The sequence below is a fragment of the Saccostrea cucullata genome, unplaced genomic scaffold, assembly GCF_032062105.1.
Source record: "Saccostrea cucullata isolate Sc308-1 unplaced genomic scaffold, CSIRO_AGI_Scuc_v1 ctg11549, whole genome shotgun sequence".
NCBI classification, from domain to species: Eukaryota; Metazoa; Mollusca; class Bivalvia; order Ostreida; family Ostreidae; genus Saccostrea; species Saccostrea cuccullata.
In genome coordinates this window covers 19,629-42,082 of record NW_026938838.1, presented here as the reverse complement: position 1 = coordinate 42,082, position 22,454 = coordinate 19,629, and the positions used below count along the sequence as shown (strand labels likewise).

The window sequence follows — 22,454 nt, the reverse complement described above, 5'->3', positions numbered from 1 at the left end:
AGTTTATTTAAGTTATTGAAAAGTATGTCAAACTTTAAGATCAAGGTCACAAGGTTAACAAGCATAGTGTATTTAAAAAATTCTTGTCACAGTTAATACAAATGTTTAATTTGATAGCCTTATATCTTCTCATTCAAAGTTTATGGCCCGTTCAAAGTAATGTTTAAATTTCGAAAGTAGGTCAAACTTCAAGGTGAAGGTCAGGTGGTAAAAAATCAAGAAAGGTTTCGTCGCAGGCAATAAACATGTAATATGACAGCCTTATCTCTTCTTATTCAAAAGATATGAACAATGTTAAATTGTTCTTGATGGACAGACAGAAATACAGACCAAATACAGAACCAACAGACGAATGAGATTTAAATCTCCCCCTCGCTTTCGAAAAAAAGAAAACACAAATGGTTCAATTGTCTTCCTCGGTGATTTATTATGCCATCGTACTGTTGTGAGGGTCAACGACACTACTCGCCCTCAAATTTTGAGCATTCTGAGTAGGGTGCGCAGCTGGGTAAGAGATATTAAAAAAGTAGAGAAAAGTTAATTTCAATGCGGTAAAAAGGGACTTTTAAGTTAGTGAAGATAAAAGTTTAGAAATACAGTATTTACAGTTAAAAACACCATTATTAAGGTCTAGGGTGATTCAGTTTACTCACTTCGAGTTTCAAATGTTTAACATGTGGAATCAGAAAACACTGCCCGGCTATCTGTTCCACTGAACTAATGTAAGAGGGTAAAAAAAGAGTACTGTAAACTAACCTTGCGAAAATTACTCAGACGCGAAAAAAAGCTATTTTACAGTATTTATAAACATTTTTTAGTTTGTATCTGTCGAAAGGTGAGGGAATGAAATGGACGAGTAGTCCGAACGGAACTGAGGGGATTACTACCAGACCATGTATGATCTTGTACATAAGTACAAGCCTTGCATCCGCCCTACTTTGTTGTAATCTTCGCCAACCTAAGGTGTCACTGTGTAACATATATGAGACACTTCTTCTTCTAAAATGTACATCCGGATCCGTATTTATACAAGTCTTACGTGTTAATATTGTAAACATCGTCAATTTTTTTGAAAGAAATTGCACAGACTGATGGATAGAAATTTAAGGTAGAAGGTAAATTGTGGTATTGTACTGCACATTGTCTACTTCTATTCAATTTTTTCTTTAATGAAGATCGCAGGTTTACCGTCTGCCTGAGAACATACTCTGAAAATTTGTCAGCTAAGTCCTTTCGTTTCGAATTTTTCTTTCTGCATTTTTTTTTATCAGATTCTGCATGCGTGGTTATATTGTAATTATATGTCAAATGCACTAATGTCGATGAGAAAAGGTGACGCTATTTCAATGAAATATATAGTAAAATACGCCGTTCACACCAGCATTCGCATTTCAAAACAATGCTTGTAAAATGAAAATGAAGCAGACGAATTTTATATTACCGGGTACTCAACACAATGAAAGTGAAGTAAATTTAGAATCGATATATTAAGAAAAAATATGTGTTCTCTCTCAATTTCTTGCAATTATTTTTTTTTTAAACTTTGCAATCTTCATACAAATTTAAACATTTTCAATAATGACGTTATATATCGCTAGACTAGGCGATCACTTGGTAACGGCCAATTCGTCATGAACAATTTTGTAAAATAGGAAGAGTCTGGAGATTCGCCAACACTCTTCAATTGTCTGCCATTGTAGATGTTGAATCATGCTGTCCACACTCGATCTGTTACCTTGCCTGTTGCTTACGTATCGTACAGCACGTCGTTGGACCATTTCCAGATTATGGATGTCTTCTTGTGTGTAGGGGTCCCAAACAGGCGCTGCATACTTCATCTGAGGTCTGACTAGTAGTGATTTGTATATGCACTCTGCTTTATGGAAGTTGAGCTGATGTTTAAGTTTCGGCAGAGGAATCCCAAGGTCTTGTTACCATTGCAGCGGATGTTACTGATGTCACTCCATTTCAATTTGATGTTATGAGACAGCCAACTTGAGGTATTCCGCTCTCTTTACATGTTCGAGAATATGGTCATGTAGTGTACATTGGTGATGTATTGGGTTTGACGTCCTGCTGACCGATAATACATTACACTTATCAGGATGGAATTCCATTTTCCACATTCTTTCACCTAAACCCAGATGCCCAGTTTATCTAGGTCTGCCTGGAGTGTCTGAGTATCCAGTTCCGATGTAACAGTAAGACACACAAGAGTGTTTTTAGCAAAAAGTCTTACTGTAGCATAGAGACCTTTTGGCATGTCATTATGTAGTCTAAGAATAGGACTAAGCATGGTCCAAGGACTGACCCTTGTGCACTCCAGAGTCAACACTTATATAACTGGACTTTTCTCCATCAACAACTACAGCTTGTGTTCTGCTGGACAGGAAGCTAGCAATTCAGTTGTTCACATTCCCCTGAATCCAATAATGTTAGAGCTTATGGATGAGGAGGCCATGGCTAACTTCGTCAAAAGCCTCAGTAAAATCAATGATCAATACATCTGTCTGCTTTCCGGCAGCCATGTAGGTGGTTATGTCATCTATAAACTCAATGAGTTGGGATTCACAGGATCTTTTGCTACAAAATCCATGCTGAAGTGGGTATATAATGTTGTTAATATCACCATGTTGCATGATATGGCTGGGGACAAAATGTTCCATAAGGTTGCAGGAGATACATGTGTCGATAGTTCTCAGATTTTAATATATCTATCACCTATTCTGAAGATCGGGCTGACATGCTCTTTACACCACTCCGATGATATCTCTCCACTTTGTAAACAGAGTAGGGGTCACACTGTCAGCCACCAACTCCTTCAGTACTCGTGGTTTAATCCCATCTGAGCCCGCTGCTTTATATGGATTCAGATTTTTCATAAGCCTTAGGATTCCATTATGGGTAATGTGCAGTTCTGGTGCAACTGGGTATTTTCCACTCATAGGACAGTCACGAGAAAATTCTTCAGTACTGAAATGCGTTTTCTCTGAGAATATTGACTGGAACTGTTTGATCAGCACATCTGCCTGGTCAGTCGGATTGGCATGTAGCACTCCTTCACTGCGGATTAGTGAGATTCCATTGTTTTCGGTTCTTTGGTGTCTTATATAAGTCCAGAAACGCTTTAGGCTGCTTTATTGGTCATCCTCTACTTAAGGTGTTACTTTCCCCTCGATGTAGTCCCCTTATGCTCTTCTTAACTCTATTTGTACTTTCCAATTAATTTCTTTGAAGTGTTCTTTATCTCTGTTGTCTCCAGATTTCTTCTTCCTTTTTGTATAGTCCGCTTTTCATCTTTGTGTGGTATATTTTGCTTTATGCTGTTTTCCATGTTAGTTTTTAAGCACTCCCACATCTCATCTACACTATGATTATCAACGTCCACCTTTGATATTGTGTTTAGGGTTGATGTTATATTTTCTTTCATTGTATCCCAGCTGGCTTTGCAATATAAGGGGATTTTTCTTGGCTTTTGATGTTTCTTTAGGATGTTGGTGTTTATTTCTGAAAAGACAATTGTCATGGTCTGAGCTGCCTGGAATAGTTTCTACTCTGTTAAATTCTGATGGGTTGTTGGTCAGTATCAAGTCCAGGCTGTTTTCACCTCTTGTTGGGCATTCATTAGCTGAACTAAGCCATCGTCATCCAGGATGTCTACAAATTTGTGTTGGTTATCTGACCAGGGGGTAATTGGCTTTAGTGTCTTATTTGCCTAGCTCCATCCTGGTAGGTTAAAACCACCTGCAACAATTACACTTGCATTTCTTACCTGGTAAACACGATTTAAGCATTTATGTAGTGCATCTAAAGATTCCCCATTAGCTGTTTTAGGGTTATAATATGTTGGAATGTATAGAACATCCCGTCCAACTAGACTGATCTTCGTCCAGATCTAGTATGCGCTTTCACAGTTAAGTAATGATTTTGATTAAATTCTCGAGGCATGATATCACAAATAAGATGGATAGAAGGAACATTAATTTTTGGTACAGATACACACATACAGTTATGATGATATGTGTTATCACATTTTCAATATTTTCAATAATTTTCAATAAATCAATACCCAACAAGATTGTCATTTTTCCTAATTATTAAGAATAAAATTAAAATTTGCGAGAGTGCAAGGATGTGTCAGTCAACCCCATCAAAAAATTGAAGTTTTAATAATTTAAGATGAAAAAAGATTTTTAATATATTTTGGTGTGAAATGCTATTAAAATATATAAGTCGTGATATTATACAGAAAATATTAACTTCAAATATGTGTCAATGCACCTTTAATCATGAAGACAAGATATTAAGGTTTTTCCATCCTCAAAGTTTTAAAGGTTCAAAGTACAAAACCTGCATTTATTTTTATCTAATATACTATAAATTAACCAATTATTACAAAAAATTATTAGGTTACATATTAAAATAAATAAACAGGAATATATGTCAACAGTATAAAAATCTTACATTTTTTGTAAACAGTGCAATAATTAGTATGTAAAAACTGGTTCAAACGCATAATTCTGATGCTGAAAGTTACAAAATACTTGCTACTTATATGATACTTTTGAATTGTGAATACTAGAGAAACTATTTAACATTAGAAGTACAATAGAGAAAATGCCTGAATAAAGATACCCAGGAAGGAGTTATTGCCCATGTCACATTTTTAAAAAATTGATTAATTTACTAAATCAAGAGAGTATACATTTAAAAAATTCTTTTATTTAACAATATTTATCATTACACCTATTGAAAAGCATTCTTCCAAAAATGTTGTTTTATTTGGAATGAATTAAAATTAATAACAGTGTTTGCAAAAATCTATGACATAAGAGGGTGGAAAGACCTTAAAGATTTGAATTATTAATGCCTGGGGAGACAGGTTCTTTCAGTGAGAGACAGTGAGTGTGCCAAGGATAGGGGAAATATAAATCTTGCTTTGTGATCCTTTTAATTGTTCTTCTTCATGGTCTTTATTTTTAAAACTGTATATAGAATGAAACCCAACATATCTTTTAACAGATGTGCTAAATCCACCTGAATGGCTCTCCAGAAAACTGTATTGCTGAGCTCTGTTCTCCTCTCGGTGTGTTGGGGTGCCCTACAGGACCAGAGGAACGTTCCTCAGTACCATGAGCTGATAAGACAAGGTCATGTCAAGCTAACTCAGGGGGAGTCTGAACCCGATTTTATCCACAGATTCAATGGTACCACTATATTACAGGTAAGAAAAATTAATGAACCAGAACCATTTGTTTCATTGGAATAAATATGATATCTTATGCTTTTTTACTCTCCATACAGATGCTTTCTCTTTAACGAAATTTCAAAAACTGAGAGATTTTAAATTTTGTAGAAAATGCTTTCACTGGATTCGATGTATGACCAGGCTTTGCTCCTAAAGAAGGAATTTGTGACTGATCTTGGGTCTCGGATCAAAATGTCGGCGGGTTGTGTTGTTGGACTTCAGCTATTACTTGATGGTTTGAAGGAAAGAAGTCTTTGGTCTCTTAAAAGTAACAAAATGCAATCTTTTTCGATGTTTATGATAAGTATAGAAAAGTATCTCAGTCTTTAAAGAAATTTCATTTACTTTAAGAATATTTCAATAGAAAACAGCAAGCATTAACAAATAAATGGGTACTGCAAATTTTGCAGGAACATTTCTTAGACAAGAAGGAGAGTGATTACCCTTCATCGCAGAATTTGGATTAAAAATTTCATACTACCTGACTAATGTGCTCAAGTAACAGATTTTGTATTTCAGTGCTTGATGCCATAGGAAAAGTTCCCAGTGGTATATTAGATGGTGATTTCATGTGGCCCGGTCAGTTTGATGAGTGTAACTCAATAAGTCAGTCATTCACAGATAGAATCCCTTATAATGAGACTTTCCTGGTTCGAGGGAAATATTTTGTTGCAGGATTGGGGAATCCTTTGGTAAGATTTTACATGTTTTTTTGAAATTGCAAAAAATAAGACAGATGATTCCATGTCCCCATAGGGTGATACCGTTAACTGTATAGTTTAAATCAGTTTAAATTTTTTCATGTTACTCTTCATAGTATAAGATTAATTGAAACATGTTAAATATATTAGGAAAAGGGTTAGGATTTGTGTGATAGCTTCCAAATATCATTTATTTATGAATATTTATGCATTAAAGCTTAAATCAATGCTTAAACATGTCACATCTTAGATTTTATTGGTTATGCATTCCATTGCGGGAGTGACACCTAGCTGATTGTAGGCATGAATGCTATGGTCAGAGATTTGTATATTGCAAAATTAATATCATTGCTAATTCTGTTTTACAGGGGTATAACGCTACTGATCTTAGGATGGGAGTCTGCCTGCCTGATGCATGTACTGCGACTGATGTTAAAGAAGTGATGGAATTAGGTCTGAACTTAACATTTTATTAAGATTTGGTTAAACTAAATGTCTACCTGTTTTGACTTCATGGAGAAGTTTGTGACAGTTCTTATAGTGTATTATTACATGTGTCCATCTTTCTGATATCTGTTCAAGTCCAGGCCTGGGGGCCATAAAACGTAGACGAACTCACTTTTCATCTCAGTCTCACTTTTCACTATATATTCCTTTGGTTAAAGTGAGACTGAGATCAAAAGTGATCTTGTCTAAGTTTTATGACCTCCAGCCCTGGTCTAGGAAATCAGACAGATGCATCACTTTGGAAGGATGATTAAGCCAAATTTTGTGTCCTGTATAATGAAATGGAGAGGGTTTTTTCAGTCTCTTTTTCAACTATTTATCGTACTTATTCTTGATTGTGCCAACAACTCCATACCAAATGACTAAGCTAAATTTTAAATGCATCAATTTATTATGTACATGTACAGTATTTATGTAAAAAATGGTTTTAACAAGAGAAACAACCATTAAATTGCTCTAGATTTTATTTAACTGTTTCCCAACTTTCTAAAAGGGTTCTTTGTATCAAGATTTTGTCATGAACAGATATACATAGCCATCTTTTTTCCAAGATGTACTTATAATTTCAAGATAAAGTTCAGACTGACACTCTTCAAAAATTTTTAAGTCTTGTCGAACCTTGTAATTTTTTGTTTCAGAAGTAGAGAAGAAAATTGAATTGATCATTTATATTTTCTTTTACAGCATTTTTAGAGCTGTACCAATATACAAATAAAACAATCAAGCTTTCTCTGAAATATGTTTATCATCAAGAGACAAAGTACAAGAGCACTCCAGAGTTTATTGCTGCCAGGTAATCTTTTATAAAATAATTAATGTTACAGTATTACTGTTACAGTATATATTGGTAAATTCAAAATTTAGAAAAATTGGTAGATTGGGTAAGGAGGAATTATACTTCCTAGAATTAAAATGTTTAAGATTAGAACTATAGAATGTCTTTTCTTCTTTACGAATATGAAGTCCTCTGTACATGTATAACATCATTTCTTAAAAACTCAAATGCAATTGGCATTTTCTTTTTTGTGTTTGAAGAAAGTGATTTTAGATAGCTTTTGGCAAAAATATCCATAAATACAGTTAAATACCCTGATATTCAGCTTTTTTAAGCATTGAATTATCATTTTTTGAAAAATGCAGTCTCATTGGTGTGTGCAAACAAATTGAGTAATGCGCGTTAGCGCTGTGTATTATGTGTATTAATCACTTGGAATTTTATAATGCTTTTTATTAGGGTCAAACAAAGTAAATGTAAATATTTGCTTATAAACATGACAAACATGTACAATGTTTAATATATTTTTCAGTGTGATCTGTTCCATAATTGGTTTTCTGTTATTGCTGGGCACTCTTTACGACATGTTTATAAATCAAGATGTCGACTCCTCGGAAATCGGAGATGTGAGGGTTCATAAACAGGACAGTGACGCACAGTCCGTTAATTCTGACACCACGCATCTGATGTCGGATGGAACTCGAGTATCTGTCTTGTCATTCAGAAACAAGGTCTTACACAACAGTAAGTTTTCCTTTTGTTAAAAAACTTCTATGACGTCACCCATTTTATAAGTCTTCGTATATTTTACCGATTCAACCAGCACTAGTTGGATATTTAAAAATCCAACTGGCCATCAGTTGGATATTCAAATATCCAACTGCCTATCGGTTGGATATTTAAATATCCAACTGAGGTGCATAAAACACAAAACAATGAACAAAGAGATCAAACAATTTTAAAATGTATTTCCAATGCACATGAAAAATAATAATTACTCCAAATTTGCCACACTATTAAAATTAATTTCCATTGCACACAGAATTTCCGCACATGTAATTACCTGCATTTATCACATTAAATTTTATTTTAAATGCACAATCCCAATGCTCACAGAAATTACAGTACCTACGAATTTTGCACACATTTAGAAATGCTCTCGGTCTTGGATTTTGAAAGCATCACTTTTTGACACATAAATACATTTTCACCTTGAATCTTAAACTACATCACTTCTTATTGTTGGATATTATTTTATCCGTTATCAGTAAACCCCTTCAGATTATCCGAGATTCATCTCTGTTTCATACTTTTCCTGCGTACTTCCCAAAACAACTTACATGTAATTAATTGACAACCTATCTATTTTTCGACACCGTTCTTATTGCAGATCTTGATATGGAATGTTTTTAAAGCAGGTTCCGCATAACACCGCCAATCTTTTTATCTGTTTTAAAAGCACTACTACAAGTATTGTCCGAATGGAACTCCATGATTAAGAATCCAAAACTTTTCCCCAACAAACCATCACCTTATAATATGCAATTACAAATTCTCAACCTTTTATCAAAATGCTGTAGTTTTCTTCAGCTTTCAGATCAAAAGTGTTCAAAACACCATTTCAACCTCTCTAATTTACTGTGGATTTTTGAATATTCTTCGTCTGATTTCACATGACTGTTCAGTACAATGATGACATCAGCACCATGTAATTTCATCCTCATTAGTCCATGAATAAAAGGAGTGTTCGATAAGGCTATTCTTTTGTGTCACGGTTGAATATTTAAATGGGCTACATCCTATTGTATGACAGCAAATTTGGATATTTGAATGGGTAAATGTTTCTTTGGGGCCCAAAGTAGGGAATTTTTTTTAAAGTAAGATAAATAACGAGATAGTGTTGAATAGTTTAGAGAAAACATCCCCTTCTCGGACCTTTGGCCCTCGGAGAGAATGTTTTCTCTAAACTATTCAACACTACCTCGTTATTTATTCCTTACTTATAACTTTCAGAATTCGGTCCTCTTAATGAATTTGTACTTAAAATAGTCTAATATTTCCAATGTTTAACTGAGCCGTCAGAAAATAAACTGATGTTTGTCCGTAGATTGAGATATCTGACCGCTTATGTCACACAATGGGCTGAATTAGCTACTGTAAACAAACTATTATTTGTGTCATCTTTTATTGGCCATTCGTCAGTTTAAAAACGATCCACGATAATTAATTTTCAGGACCGAGTAACCTTTAATCTACAAAGATAAGCAAAATGATTGGTTCATGATTAATATTTGTGAGTTAAAGAAGGGCACGGAACTTGTGGATATTTATCAGACACAACTAATATTTGATTTTCAGTAAATTTCTGTTGTATTTGTATGTGTTCAACAGTGATTTGAATTGACCAGTTAAAACTCAGTGCTGGTGTAGGAAAATATCATTGAAGCCAGTACAAAATACATTTTTCTTTAAAAAATATGGTATTATAATTAAACATTAATTTATTGACTGTGATCGCAGGCAAAATATATAATATCAATTTCTCAAATCAAGCAGTTTGATTCGTTGGTCTGATAGATGCAATGCATTGCATTTGAATCCAGTCACAAATATGTATTCTATAATTATATAATGATTAATATTCCATGGGGAATGCAGACATTTTTAATAACTGGCATTATGATGAATCTTTATGGCTCCAAAATATGGAGAAATATAGATTTGATAAAAAAATATTTATCCATCTTTGTTAGATAAGGGTTTTTGGTCCATTCCGCTGCAACCAATACATGTACCGCAACCTGATACAGCAGAAAGCATTCTTTCCGACAGAGAGTGATTACATTTTCAGACTTAACTGTATTCATGCATTATACATATACTGTATGTTTATTTTTAAGGTAAACTGAGGAAGTTTTTACTGACTTTTTCAATCAGCACTAATGGCAGTAAGGTTCTCAACACTGATGCCCTCCCGCCTACTGCATTGCCCGCTCTCAATGGGATGAAGGTCCTGAGTATGGGCTGGGTCATTCTGGCTCACTCCTATTACTTCACACGGGCCTATGCAAGTACGTCTGTACCTTAAAGATTACTTGTTTGCTTGTGCTGTCATTTCTTGCATTCTTGCATTAATAGCCAGGCATTGTGTGTAATTCTATTTCGTCATAATTACTTCTGGAATTATGTGAGATAGTAGTACGCATGTGCAACATCAGTGTGGTACGAGTTATGAATGAGGAAGGACGTGGTCCTCCAATTAACACCTTCAGTTCGTGTCTAAGTTAACGTAGTTATCTGCTTTTACGTTTTACACATTGATTAGATTTTTTTATTTACAAAACTCTAGAGTTTTGTTTTTCCGACTATTATTTACAAAATTCAAGGTGTTTTATGTTTACGACTACCACAAGGCGGTCGTTAGACTACATTATGATATTTAAGTAGTAAAAATGGCGGAACAGATGATTCAAAAGAAACGATTAGAGTACTACTTGCTTGAAGAAGAAATAAGCACAGAAAAGACAGACGAAACATGTAAAAGTAACGACGTTACCAAAAAGAACTCTAAAGTCTCTCAATTTGAAAATTTAAATGAACATGTAGTATACCATCATTTCAAGATTAATACTTTCGAATCTGCAGTAAATCTGATCAATTGATATAAGACGTGCCTATCATACAATTCCAATAGCAACTGAGCATCAAAAATATTTGAGATTCAGATGGAAAGGGAAAATGTTTCAATATACCTGCTTACTATTTGGTTTGTAATCAGCACCTAGAATATTCACAAAAGTTCTCAAACTAGTTTTTGCTAAGCTTAGAACAGTAGGTTATCCTTTCATGGCCCACATTGATGATTTTCTACTGTTTGGAGATACTATTGATGAGTGCAGAATGAATGTGAACATCACAAGAGAATATCTTGAGAAATTTGGTTTTGTGATTCATAGAATAAATTATCAGAGAATGATTATTGAATTGACTGACGAGAAGAAAGACATTATTTATGATGAATATATGTGTTTAATGCACGAGCTCAGTCGATTCATCTTATTTCTGTAAATAATATGAAAGTGTTTTAATGAATATATATTCGAATACTCTAGATTGCTAAAGCAATGTAGACCGGGGTATAAAATGCCTGTTGTACATATGAAAGCACATCCTCCAGATTGGAGACTTTGTATTTACGTTGTGGTGAAGGAATATTTATCAAAAACAGCACCTATTAGAAATGTAGAACAATCACTTTTGTAAAGTTATGTTAAACCTCATAAGGCGGTTACAAGAGACACAGTGTCTACATGTGTAGATGGATAAAAATGGTGATGAAACTTTCCGGAGTTAATACAGATGTATCTGGATCGCACTGTGTAAGATCTTCGTTGGTGTCAAAATCGAAATCAGCTGTGCCAGTAGATGAAATTTTAAGGAAGGCTTGATGAACCAATGCTACAACATTTTCCAAATTCTACAATGTACGAAAAAAAAGACATCATTGTTGAAAATGAAATTTTTGCGTCAGAGTTAGAGTGGGGGACTTCTCAGTAAGTGGAATAGTATAATGATCATGTAATTTTTTTGTGTTTGAAACATTTTATCATTATGGGCTTTAAAGTCTCACATAATTCCGGAAGTATTTGTGAGAAATAGAATTTAAAAAATTGACGAAATCTATCTTAGTTAAGTGGAAGTCAGATTGTAATTCTATGGGTCACTATAATTACTGTAGGGATTATGTACCTCCCATCACTCCCTACACAATTATTCAGATATTTAAGGAATCACTGTCTAGTTAGTATAGTATGCCAGGGCATCAACGATAGTGGGAAACATGGGATAATTTGTATAACGGGCGAAGCCTGTTATGCATAAATTATCCCATGTTACTAACAAGACAGTGATTCCTTATTGCGTGGACCCTGATGTCCACGCAGTAAATACATAAGCGAGGTTAAACCGGATGCCATGGGCAAACGACAGGCTAAGCATGCGCGAGAATGCTAGAGAGTTCGCACCTTAGGTAACTTGCCCGTAGAATAATTCGCCCTATTCGAATTAGAATATGCCTTTCATTGTAAAATTGCGCTTTTAAATCCGCATATCGCATTTACATATTCATTGGCGGATCCGAATTTCTCTCTTATTCATATACTTTTATACAAACTAAACATTGATTCTATGGTACAAGCAATTTAAAAAGTAGGAGAACTTGCAGTATATAGATAGATGTAACTTAAGGTCATACGCAATGTAGTTTGAACTTTATTGGGTCCTTCCCTGGAGTTGAAGAGTTCCACTAAACGAAGGACCCGTGTGCAATACTTTTAATGTCTATATATGGATTTGTATACCTCTTTTAAAACAATATTCGATGAAAAAAAATCTGGAATTTATGTTTTGTAATTTTTGTGCATTTTTCTTTGAATAATGCAAAATTTTTCACAATTTGATATCTTTTCAAAACCCCTGGTAACGCATGCTGATTTTTTGTCTAAGAACATGTAATGGTATTGTAAGTTTAAATTTAGAATATCTTGAAAAATTATCAGTAGGTGAGTTACGTTGCGTATGTCCTTAACAACTTGAATAAAAAAACGTCATTCAACGACCAGTTCTAGCTTTTAAAAGACAAGTTTTCACCGGCATTAGTTTTGTGCATCAAGGCTCGCAAAATAATTTAATACTTTAGCAATCCAAATACCGTTTGATAGAGGTCTGTAGCAACGGCTTTTAATGTGTGTGTGTGTGTGTGGGGATCCAACAAAAAAAAAAACAACAAAAAAAATATGCGTACTACAGAGCTGTGTTACACGTAAACCATCAGATCTCTATTTTTCCCATGATATATTTTTTCTGTATAAATCCAGAACAGGTGTCAAGTCCCAGCCATTATGGGTAACATGTATCAAAATAGCCCGATTTTTTAAACTGACAAAACTAAAGGCCGCTAATCGGAGATAAAATTTATCAATTTTTCTTTGAGACTACAATCAATCATAAGTAGAACAAATCTACATGAATATTCACCAAAACTAGATATTTCTTAATTGAATTTCGGTTAGAAAAACATGCATATGGTCCACGTATTGCAGTCCTTTTTTAAAGGACAGCAACTTGTTTTTCAATTTCGTTGTGACCGTTCACGATAGCTCAGTCGGTAGAGCGCTCGCTCCGTGATCGGGAGGTCGTGAGTTCGTATCTCGGCTGACCCAGTCGATAAAATGGGTAGCAACTGTTCCTTCGCGATGCGCTCGGCACTTTGAAGTGAAAGTTGCGGGTCCTTCGGATGAGACCTTAAAAACCGAGGCCCCGTGTTAGCGGCAGGCGTTGGCACGATAAAGATCCCTCACTGCTCAATGGCCCTGAGTGCCGAGTAAATGTCAAAATTTGAAGCCCTTCACCGGCATACGGTGACGTCTCCATATGAGTGAAAAATTCTCGAGAGGGACGTTAAACAATATAAAATCAATCAATCAATTTCATTGTGAATTAAAGTTGAAGATTTAGACTTTTAAAAATGTTGACATAGATTTTAATTACACGAGGACTCCCATGCCAATTTAAATAGTCCTGGCCTACTGAGGTCAAACACAAAGGCAGCCACACGAGATTTACATGCATATTTGGCCTCCTTGGCTCCTGACCTATCGACCTGCCTAATTTACATTCTGGTACAATTATCAAGAAATCAACTCAATCCGCTAACTTTCAAAGAGTTATCACAGAGATAAAATTAGAAATGGAAATATACATAGATATCAAACCAATAATGCATAGAGTAATATCAAGTAAGGCATTTATATTCAGTTTGATTACATTATGACCAAATGTTTTAGTTTGAAAACTGAGGTTGCACATGCGTAGTTGTACTACTATCTCACATAATCCCTACAGTAATTATAATGACTCATAGAATTATAACCTGACTTCAACTTAACCAAGGTAAGTCTCCTCAAAGTTTTAATTTTTTAGGTGAGGTATTAAAATACAAGTATTGGTAATTTGTATAGAGAACATCATGTCAGCTTCATAGTGAACTATTTGCTGAAGTGTCGTATGGTTTTCTTTTATGAAATTGAGGGCGCACATTGATGTTTTGAGAGTTCCTTTAAAAGGCTAGATTTTATAAAGAGAGTACTCTAGAACTCAACAGATGAAAAAGCCTGGAGAAATTCAGATGTTTTAAAACTTTGTCAACTTTCCTTCTTTATTAATATTTTTTCTTTCAGGAAATATTATACCTGCAACTCTGAATTGGTATCAAAGATGGACCTTCCAGATCGTGAAGAATGGAAATTATGCCGTGGATTCATTCTTTCTGCTCAGGTATTTCAACAGCAATGAAACCTTGTCAGATTTTTCATTTTTTTTTATATCTGTCACTAAAAAAATGTAATGAAAGTACTACATATAAGTATATTTAATTGGGGCTTGTGTACATGGTAGCCTTTTAAGGGGCAGTTGTACCCCAGTACTGTGTTAAGATAGAAGGTCTGCAGTAACACTGATAAATGACTTACTTCACCTGTTTTATACATAACTATACATGCATGTCAAAGGAGGTCTTAATTAATTTTGCTATGACATATGTAGATGGTCCATGCAGCCATGGTTTCATTGATTTGATGGAAAGGATTCTATTTTCAGCGGTTTGTTGGTAAGTTATTTGACCCTCAAAGAGTTACAGAAAAGAGACGGGAAGCTGAACTGGTTACTATTCTACTTCCATAGATTCTGGAGGTGAGGATATAGTCATATTTATAATGACATATATAGATATTTCTATTTCAACTCTTTAATATTTATCTAGCTGCATTTACAAAATGATTGAGTACTGTATTTGAGAGGAAAATAGTTTTCAGTAAACTAGAGTAAATAATTATGTGTTCCAGACATTAAGGAATGTACCTGATCTAGTACGAAGCTGCTTTCCATCAAAGGTGCAAAAAAAAAAAAAAAAAAAAAAAAAACCTAAATGTAATGTGTATATATTATATTAAAGGTGTATTCTTTGTTTATGAAAACCTTTGAATCAAATATAACTGATTTTATCTTAGCTGCCTTTATGAACAACATTATTTTACATTGATTTCCTGAAAAATTTGCATAAAGAAGAAAACATCCTGTCATGTAGGTTGACCCCTACCTTTATGCTGTTTATCCTGGTGTACACGGCCTACTTCCAGTACTGGGGCTCGGGACCTCTCTGGCCCCTGACGTCACCCGACTACCAGAGGTGTAAGAATTACTGGTGGAGGAATCTTCTGTATATCCAGAGCTTCTTCCCCGTCAGTGAAGAGGTAAACTTGATTTAAGACGTGTGATTAGTCGGAAATGAATTTATCTAGCTGGGGCACATGTGAGCTGTTGCTGGATGGTATAAAGTACCGGGTATACTGACAATCAAAAGAAACGCAATACCCTCATTTTAGGGGGAAAGTTATATATACTCTTAAAACACCCCCTTTCCGACCATTCAATTACAACGAGCTAGTCCGCCATGTACATCAAATGCAGCCCGACTTAAACCTTATATATACTCTTAAAACACTGTTTTAATGCCTTTTTTCGATTAATTATTAAAATTAAACAAAATTAAGAAATTATAAGTATAAAAATGTAATTACAATCTGATTTTTTAAACCGATTTTGCAATTGATGGGTAAGTTGACGTCGTTGCAGTGTGTTTTTGACGTTATGATAATCTGTAGCTCTTGAAGAAAGAAAAAGTAATAAATATGCGCTCTTGAAATTTAAAACATAGAAATTTGAGAATATCTCCAATATTTATATTATGTTTTCATGTGAATCCATTGTGTACGTCATATTTTAAAATACTCAATAAAAATAGTAAATTAAATTTGCTAATTTTTGCATTTTGAGATATCCCCTCTGCTAACAAGACGGTAGAATTTTGTGTTTCTTACATATATTGTATAATATAGTATTACTCATCAAATATCATAGTTTGAACAAATGTCTATTGTAGTATTTGTATAATTTGCTCTAAAGTGCTAAAAGATGGCATTTTCCTATATAATTCTATAGTAAATCTACCTGTATTTTGAGACGGTCCCTCAAAAATACCTGGACGGTAGATTTCCCCCACACTTTGCATGTACACTGAAGTTAATGTAAGTTATATATGGTATAAAAATGAAGAGTTTCACTATTGTAGTTTTCACACAACAAAACTATAGTCGACCCCCTTAAACATTGCATTAGGTTTACTAATGTCTTAATCTGAGCGAAATTAATATTCTTTGGCATTTTTAATTGCCTGTTTGCATCTGCAGCTCTCCCTTTTCTTTATTTTGAGAATTTCCAGCACTAACAATGAAAATGCTTGCATTCAGACATTTTGAGGAAATATATGCATTACATTCGGAAAAGAAAGAAGGATTCTCCCCCGGGATTTCAGTACAATACTTATATTTAACAGCTACAAAACCCTGAAAACCGAAAATATTGTCAAATATTTTTATTAAAAATGCAAATTTTTGATTTCTGTTAAGAGGGCTAAAAATCAACTTCCGCTAATGGAATGAAAAATCATTCAACCATTAAATAACTGATTTGGTAAAGTTAAAGATTTCCTAAGTTTTTTTGGTACATAGTTATAACCTGTATATAATTTCCCCCCTAAAATGAGGGTGTTGCGTTTATTTTTTATTGTCAGTATATAATGGTGGTGATGTGCAATGTCTATGATATTTTGGACCAAATTCGAAATTCATTACACGGTTGTTTCTCTTCATGTTGTCCATCTGCTCCATATTGTTTGTGAAAGTTAATGAAAGTCTATTCCTTATCTAATTAATTATAATATATATAATTAATATTTTGTATATTCTTTTTACTGTACACAAAAATATAGATTCTACAATAATTGCTTTAACAAAATATGATCCCATGCGTACGTTTGCTATCTTTATTTTTAGTGCATTGGTTGGGGTTGGTACCTTGCAAATGACATGCAGTTTTTTGTAATTTCACCATTTATAATATACCCTTTGTACAGGTTAGTGTTGTGCTGATTAATAAATTTTTCTCGTGAACCTTATGCAGAAAAAAACATGCTTACAGCAAACTTGCTTATAATGAATAAATTTACGCTAATTATAAAATATAATATATAATTCAAGACTCAATTTGAATATATATATATATATATATATATATATATATATATATATATATATATATATATATATATATATATATATATATATATATATATATATAAATCTTTTCAAAAAAGAAACACGAAAACCTTTAGTTTATATATATATGTTTGTATGTAATGTTCCGCTTATATATATGACGTTATGACGTTATGTTGCTATGTTACGTATTATAAAGCTTCTGAAGATTTGAAATGAAAGCGCTTAAGCTAAACAGTGATTTGTTTTTGGATATTATATATATATATATATATATATATATATATATATATATATATATATATATATATATATATATATATATAATAGCACAAAGAAATTCACTTTTACATGGATACCCATGTAAAAGCACAAAGTGAATTTCTTTGTGCTTTATATATTAATATTTCTTCACTTAGGGCAGTTATGTTAGTTTAAGAGTTGTGGTAAAATGTGCTTTATATATATATATATATATATATATATATATATATATATATATATATAGATTTTGATGTCTTATTGGATAAGATCTCCAGTGATTTGTAGTTGGATATTATTTTTATCCAACGAGTTGTTTGTTATGAAAACGAACAACGAGTTGGGAAAAAAAAACATATCAAACTACAAATCATTGGAGATACTTTTTATCTTACAGTTTTTAGCTCACCTGAGCCAAAGGCTCAAGTGAGCTTTTCTGATCAAAATTTGTCCGTTGTCTGTCGTCGTTGTCGTCGTTGTTGTCGTTAACTTTTCACATTTTCATCTTCTTCTCAAGAACCACTGGGCCAATTTCAACCAAACTTGCTACAAGTATCCTTTTGTAAAGGGGATTCAAGTTTGTTCATATGAAGGGCCACGCCCTTTTCCAAGGGGAGATAATTATGAATTAGAGAAAAATTAATGGCATTGATAAAAAATCTTCTTCTCAAGAACCACTGGGCCAGGAAAGATGAAACTCATGTGGAATCATCCTCAGGTAGTGTAGATTCAAATTTGTTCAAATCATGACCCCCGGGGCTAGGGTGGGGCCAAAATGGCCGACCAAAGTTTTACATAGGAATATATAGGAAAAATCTTTAAAAATCTTCTTCTCAAGAACCAATGGGCCAGGAAAGATGAAACTCATGTGGAATCATCTTCAGGTAGTGTAGACTCAACTTTGTCCAAATCATGACCCCCGGGGCTAAGGTGGGGCCAAAATGGCCGTCCAAAGTTTAACATAGGAATATATAGGAAAAATCTTTAAAAATCTTCTTCTCAAGAACCACTGGGCCAGGAAAGATGAAACTCGAGTGAAATCATCCTCAAATAGTGTAGATTCAAGTTTGTTAAAATCATGACCCCCAGGGCTAGGGTGGGGCCAAAATGGCCGACCAAAGTTTTACATAGGGATATATGGGGAAACCTTTTAAAATCTTCTTTTTCAAGTACTTCAAAGCCATGATTAGTGATGTTTATATGGAATCATCCTCAGGTAGTGTAGATTCTAGTTTGTTCAAATCATGACCCTCTGGGGGGTTATAATTTTAAGCCCTCCCCCCCTCAGTAAACTCAGTTCTGATCTGATTTGTGCTTTTTCCTAGCTGATGTGCTCAGGTGAGCGCTGTGGCCCCTGGGCCTCTTGTTGTATTATACATTTATAGGACTCCACTTCATTTTACTTCATTACACTAATGCAAAACCTATTCTGACGTAACAACTGTGGGATGAAAAATGATAAAAAATGAGCTATATTCACAGGATTTAAGAAATGAATGTAATATTTTTTTCTTTGATCGATGTATCAAAGAAAAAAATTGGACGGAAAACTTCATCAATACGCGTAGCGCATTAATGAAAAAGTTTTCCGTCCAAATTTTTTCTTTGATACATCCATCAAAGAAAAAAATATTACATTCATTTCTTATCATTTAATTATGGTTTTGAATTAATAAAATGAAAGTTTCTTTCACCTTAATAATGTATTTACGCATCAAAAACAGTGCGCACGAATATATCACAACTTTTATTTAACGTTGCAGAAAATTCAAAATGGCTTTAACCATGCTAACGAAAAAACGATATTGTCGTGCGATTACCAACATTCTCTGAAATAATATATAGTTCTTTAACACAAAAAACATACCTGTTGTGTTATCCCTCTGTGTATATTTTCCCTGGTAAGTTATCCAAGTTCGAATATGTATTAAGGGAAGCTACTCAAATATCCTAACAGTTCTAGGTCACAGAAATTTTGGATTTCATTTGCGCATCTTTTCATCTGAATTTCAAACCGAATATATAAATACATATCACAACCTGTCAATGCTGTAAGACCTGAAAGAGTCTGCTGCCTACTGTTCAAGATTAAAAGAATTCCGTCTTCATTCATGCAGTGTCGTTTTCTCGATCATTCGTTTCCCACGACCTAGCAAATTAACGGTTTCCTTCGCTTTGGTAGCATAATAAAACATTTTTTCAGAGTTCTATTGTTTCCTACCAGATATATATCTCAAAGTCAGATACTTAAGAAAAATATGCCGATTTCTTCCCTTCTTTCCCATAACTGTATTGTCGTCAAGCAGACGATTTGATTTGTTTAGAAAAGGGGGATAATTCAAAATGAAAACGAAAGTAGAAAATAAGTCAGGAACTTAACGGACAGGTTCCGAAATTCAGGAAAATATTTATTAACGTAAAGGTATTGAGGGTGAATTCACCATGCATCGGACACCCTTGTACTTTAACAAGTTCCAGCGATATCGCTACCGACAGAAAATTATCAAAATGGAGCTTAACACTTAGTATGTGATTAAAATATCAATTTGGGACACAATTATATGTCTTTTATTGAGAAAATATCACCAAAAAACGATTTTTTCTAAAAAATTCAAAATTCACCATGGATCGGACATTATTCACCATGCATCGGACGGACGGTATTTCGACCGAAAAAATATACCTTTGTCACAGTGCTTTAAAATCCTTGATATGGATATACTTTTATATTTTATCTAAGAAATAACCCTCAACTTAAATTTAATTGAAGATATCGTTGCTCAAATGTAGAACGATTCAAGATGACTCACTTTGCCTTAGAAATGCTTTAAAATGCTTGTAATGCTGTAATTTGCGCCTTTTTCTCATGCGTTAAGATAGTCTGGTTTGGAGAAATAAATTGAGTCAGATTCTAGACGTCATATATCGATATCTTGTATTTTGACTGAAGATTTAGAGATTTTATTTTCTATTTCCGCAAAAAACAGCTGTCAGGTGGGTTCTGTATTAAAATGGTAGTGATTAAGTGAGTATTTAAACATGTATACATGTACAAATGAATAACATGATTAGGTCATGTACTTGTATAAAAATACCATATGACATGAAAGTGTCCACAGCAAAATTGAAACATCAGCAATAACATTTGTCATATATTCTCTATTGTAAATTTATGAAAAATCAAGTTATTTGATATTCGAGCATACAAATAAGAATGGGAAATCTTTACAGGTCAAACTCAGACAAGATTGTGTACATCCTCCCCATTTCATAATTATTCCATATATTTCCTTGTTCTTTTTCCTTCTGTATCTTTCAATATTTTCAGTTGTCCTCCCTCTGATCTGACCATTTTGAAAATCTCTTTGAACTGTACCAAAAATGCAAATCCACCAGTTCTCCCCTTCCTGAACAATTTCTTTGTGGCACAGAATGGTCTCTACAAAAATTTAAAAAATAAAAATAAAATGATTATTAAATTACAAAATCAATTCTACAAGTTATATTAAAGTAACTTATCATCAGCAAACAAATGTATTCTCAATTCACTGACAAAGGATATGATATGAGATAAAACTAATGTTATATATGTTATACTAGGTGTTTTATGGAATCCTATGATGTAATTTGCAAGACAATTACACTGTTGGAAGATATGCTTCATAATAAAATTATAAAAAGCATTTATTTTTTAAATTTTGACAATTGAATTGAATTTTGCAAGACAATTACACTGTTGGAAGATATGCTTCATATTAAAATCATAAAAAGCATATTTTTTATTTTGACAATTGAATTTGGAATGTTCAAATAGTATATATTAATTCAAATTGCCAAAAATTAAAAAGATTCTGACACAAATAGGCAGAAAAAACAGACTTTGTGATTCCAGGATATCCCACACTTTGTTGGAAAGAATATAACCAGGTCTATTAAACAGTGTGTAGTTACCTTAACTTTGAAGCAAGCCTTGGATCTTTGGATTTTTTCTTATGAGGGGCTGACTGTAAATTGAACCTGTAAAACAAATATTCAAACAGTAGATATTTTCTAAGCATAACTAAAACAATATTCAATGGATTAGCTATCTGATGTCCTTTCAACACAGTCACATGCACATGCACATGTACAGTATTTGTACCTTGAAAGTTGCCACTGTTATTATTAATTTTTTGCTGAAATTCAAAAACTCAATTTACCCCCTGAAGGTATTGTATAGTTTCATAGCTTTTAAAGCAAGATAATTCTATTCAAACTTTCCTTATTTTAAAAGTGCATTTGATTAAAATTGTTTCAAATTTAGAGTAAAACTTCTATATTATTGATATGAATTTATTTTTGATGAAGCCGTGCAAACGCGTTAACAATGTAGAATTAAAAAGGAACAAAAAGAAATTATCAAGAATTATTTTGTCATAAAGGAGTCATGATTAAAGATGTACACTTTAATTTTTTATTGCAATATTTTTACCTTTAATATTGTGATGATGCAATCGTCTGTCAGAATCAGCTTTAGGATCAATCGCCAGTCTTATCAGCTTTGGGCTTCTTGGACTTCATAAACAAAGCAACACTGTGACATTGAACTCACGTTGTTGAATGCATCTAGGGTGAATTCACCTTGCATCGGAGACCCTTGTACTTCAACAAGTTCTAGCGATATCGCTACCGACGGAAACTTCTCAAAATGGAGCTTAACACTTAGTATGTGATTAAAATATAAATTTGGGACACAATTATAAGCCTTTTATTGAGAAAATATCACCAAAAAACGATTTTTTCTAAAAAAT

General features: G+C 33.5%; 1 protein-coding gene and 1 long non-coding RNA gene across 2 annotated transcripts in view; one reads left to right on the top strand and one right to left on the bottom strand.

Moving 5' to 3' along the window:
• LOC134251501 (nose resistant to fluoxetine protein 6-like) overlaps positions 1-22,454 on the top strand; it is a 68,414-nt gene that overhangs the window by 40,291 nt on the left and 5,669 nt on the right. The window contains exons 2-12 of the mRNA XM_062733924.1: positions 5,023-5,224; positions 5,357-5,516; positions 5,768-5,940; positions 6,318-6,402; positions 7,141-7,249; positions 7,764-7,975; positions 10,132-10,302; positions 14,470-14,566; positions 14,888-14,980; positions 15,375-15,540; positions 17,182-17,271. Coding sequence (XP_062589908.1) covers positions 5,042-5,224; positions 5,357-5,516; positions 5,768-5,940; positions 6,318-6,402; positions 7,141-7,249; positions 7,764-7,975; positions 10,132-10,302; positions 14,470-14,566; positions 14,888-14,980; positions 15,375-15,540; positions 17,182-17,271 — 1,539 coding nt within the window. The 5' untranslated portion in view covers positions 5,023-5,041. The remainder of the gene's footprint in view (positions 1-5,022; positions 5,225-5,356; positions 5,517-5,767; positions 5,941-6,317; positions 6,403-7,140; positions 7,250-7,763; positions 7,976-10,131; positions 10,303-14,469; positions 14,567-14,887; positions 14,981-15,374; positions 15,541-17,181; positions 17,272-22,454) is intronic.
• Positions 20,710-22,265, bottom strand: LOC134251503 (uncharacterized). The gene is made up of 3 exons (XR_009988753.1): positions 22,136-22,265; positions 21,616-21,681; positions 20,710-21,103 (listed from the first exon to the last, which is right to left on the bottom strand). It is a non-coding gene; the product is annotated as an uncharacterized LOC134251503 (long non-coding RNA).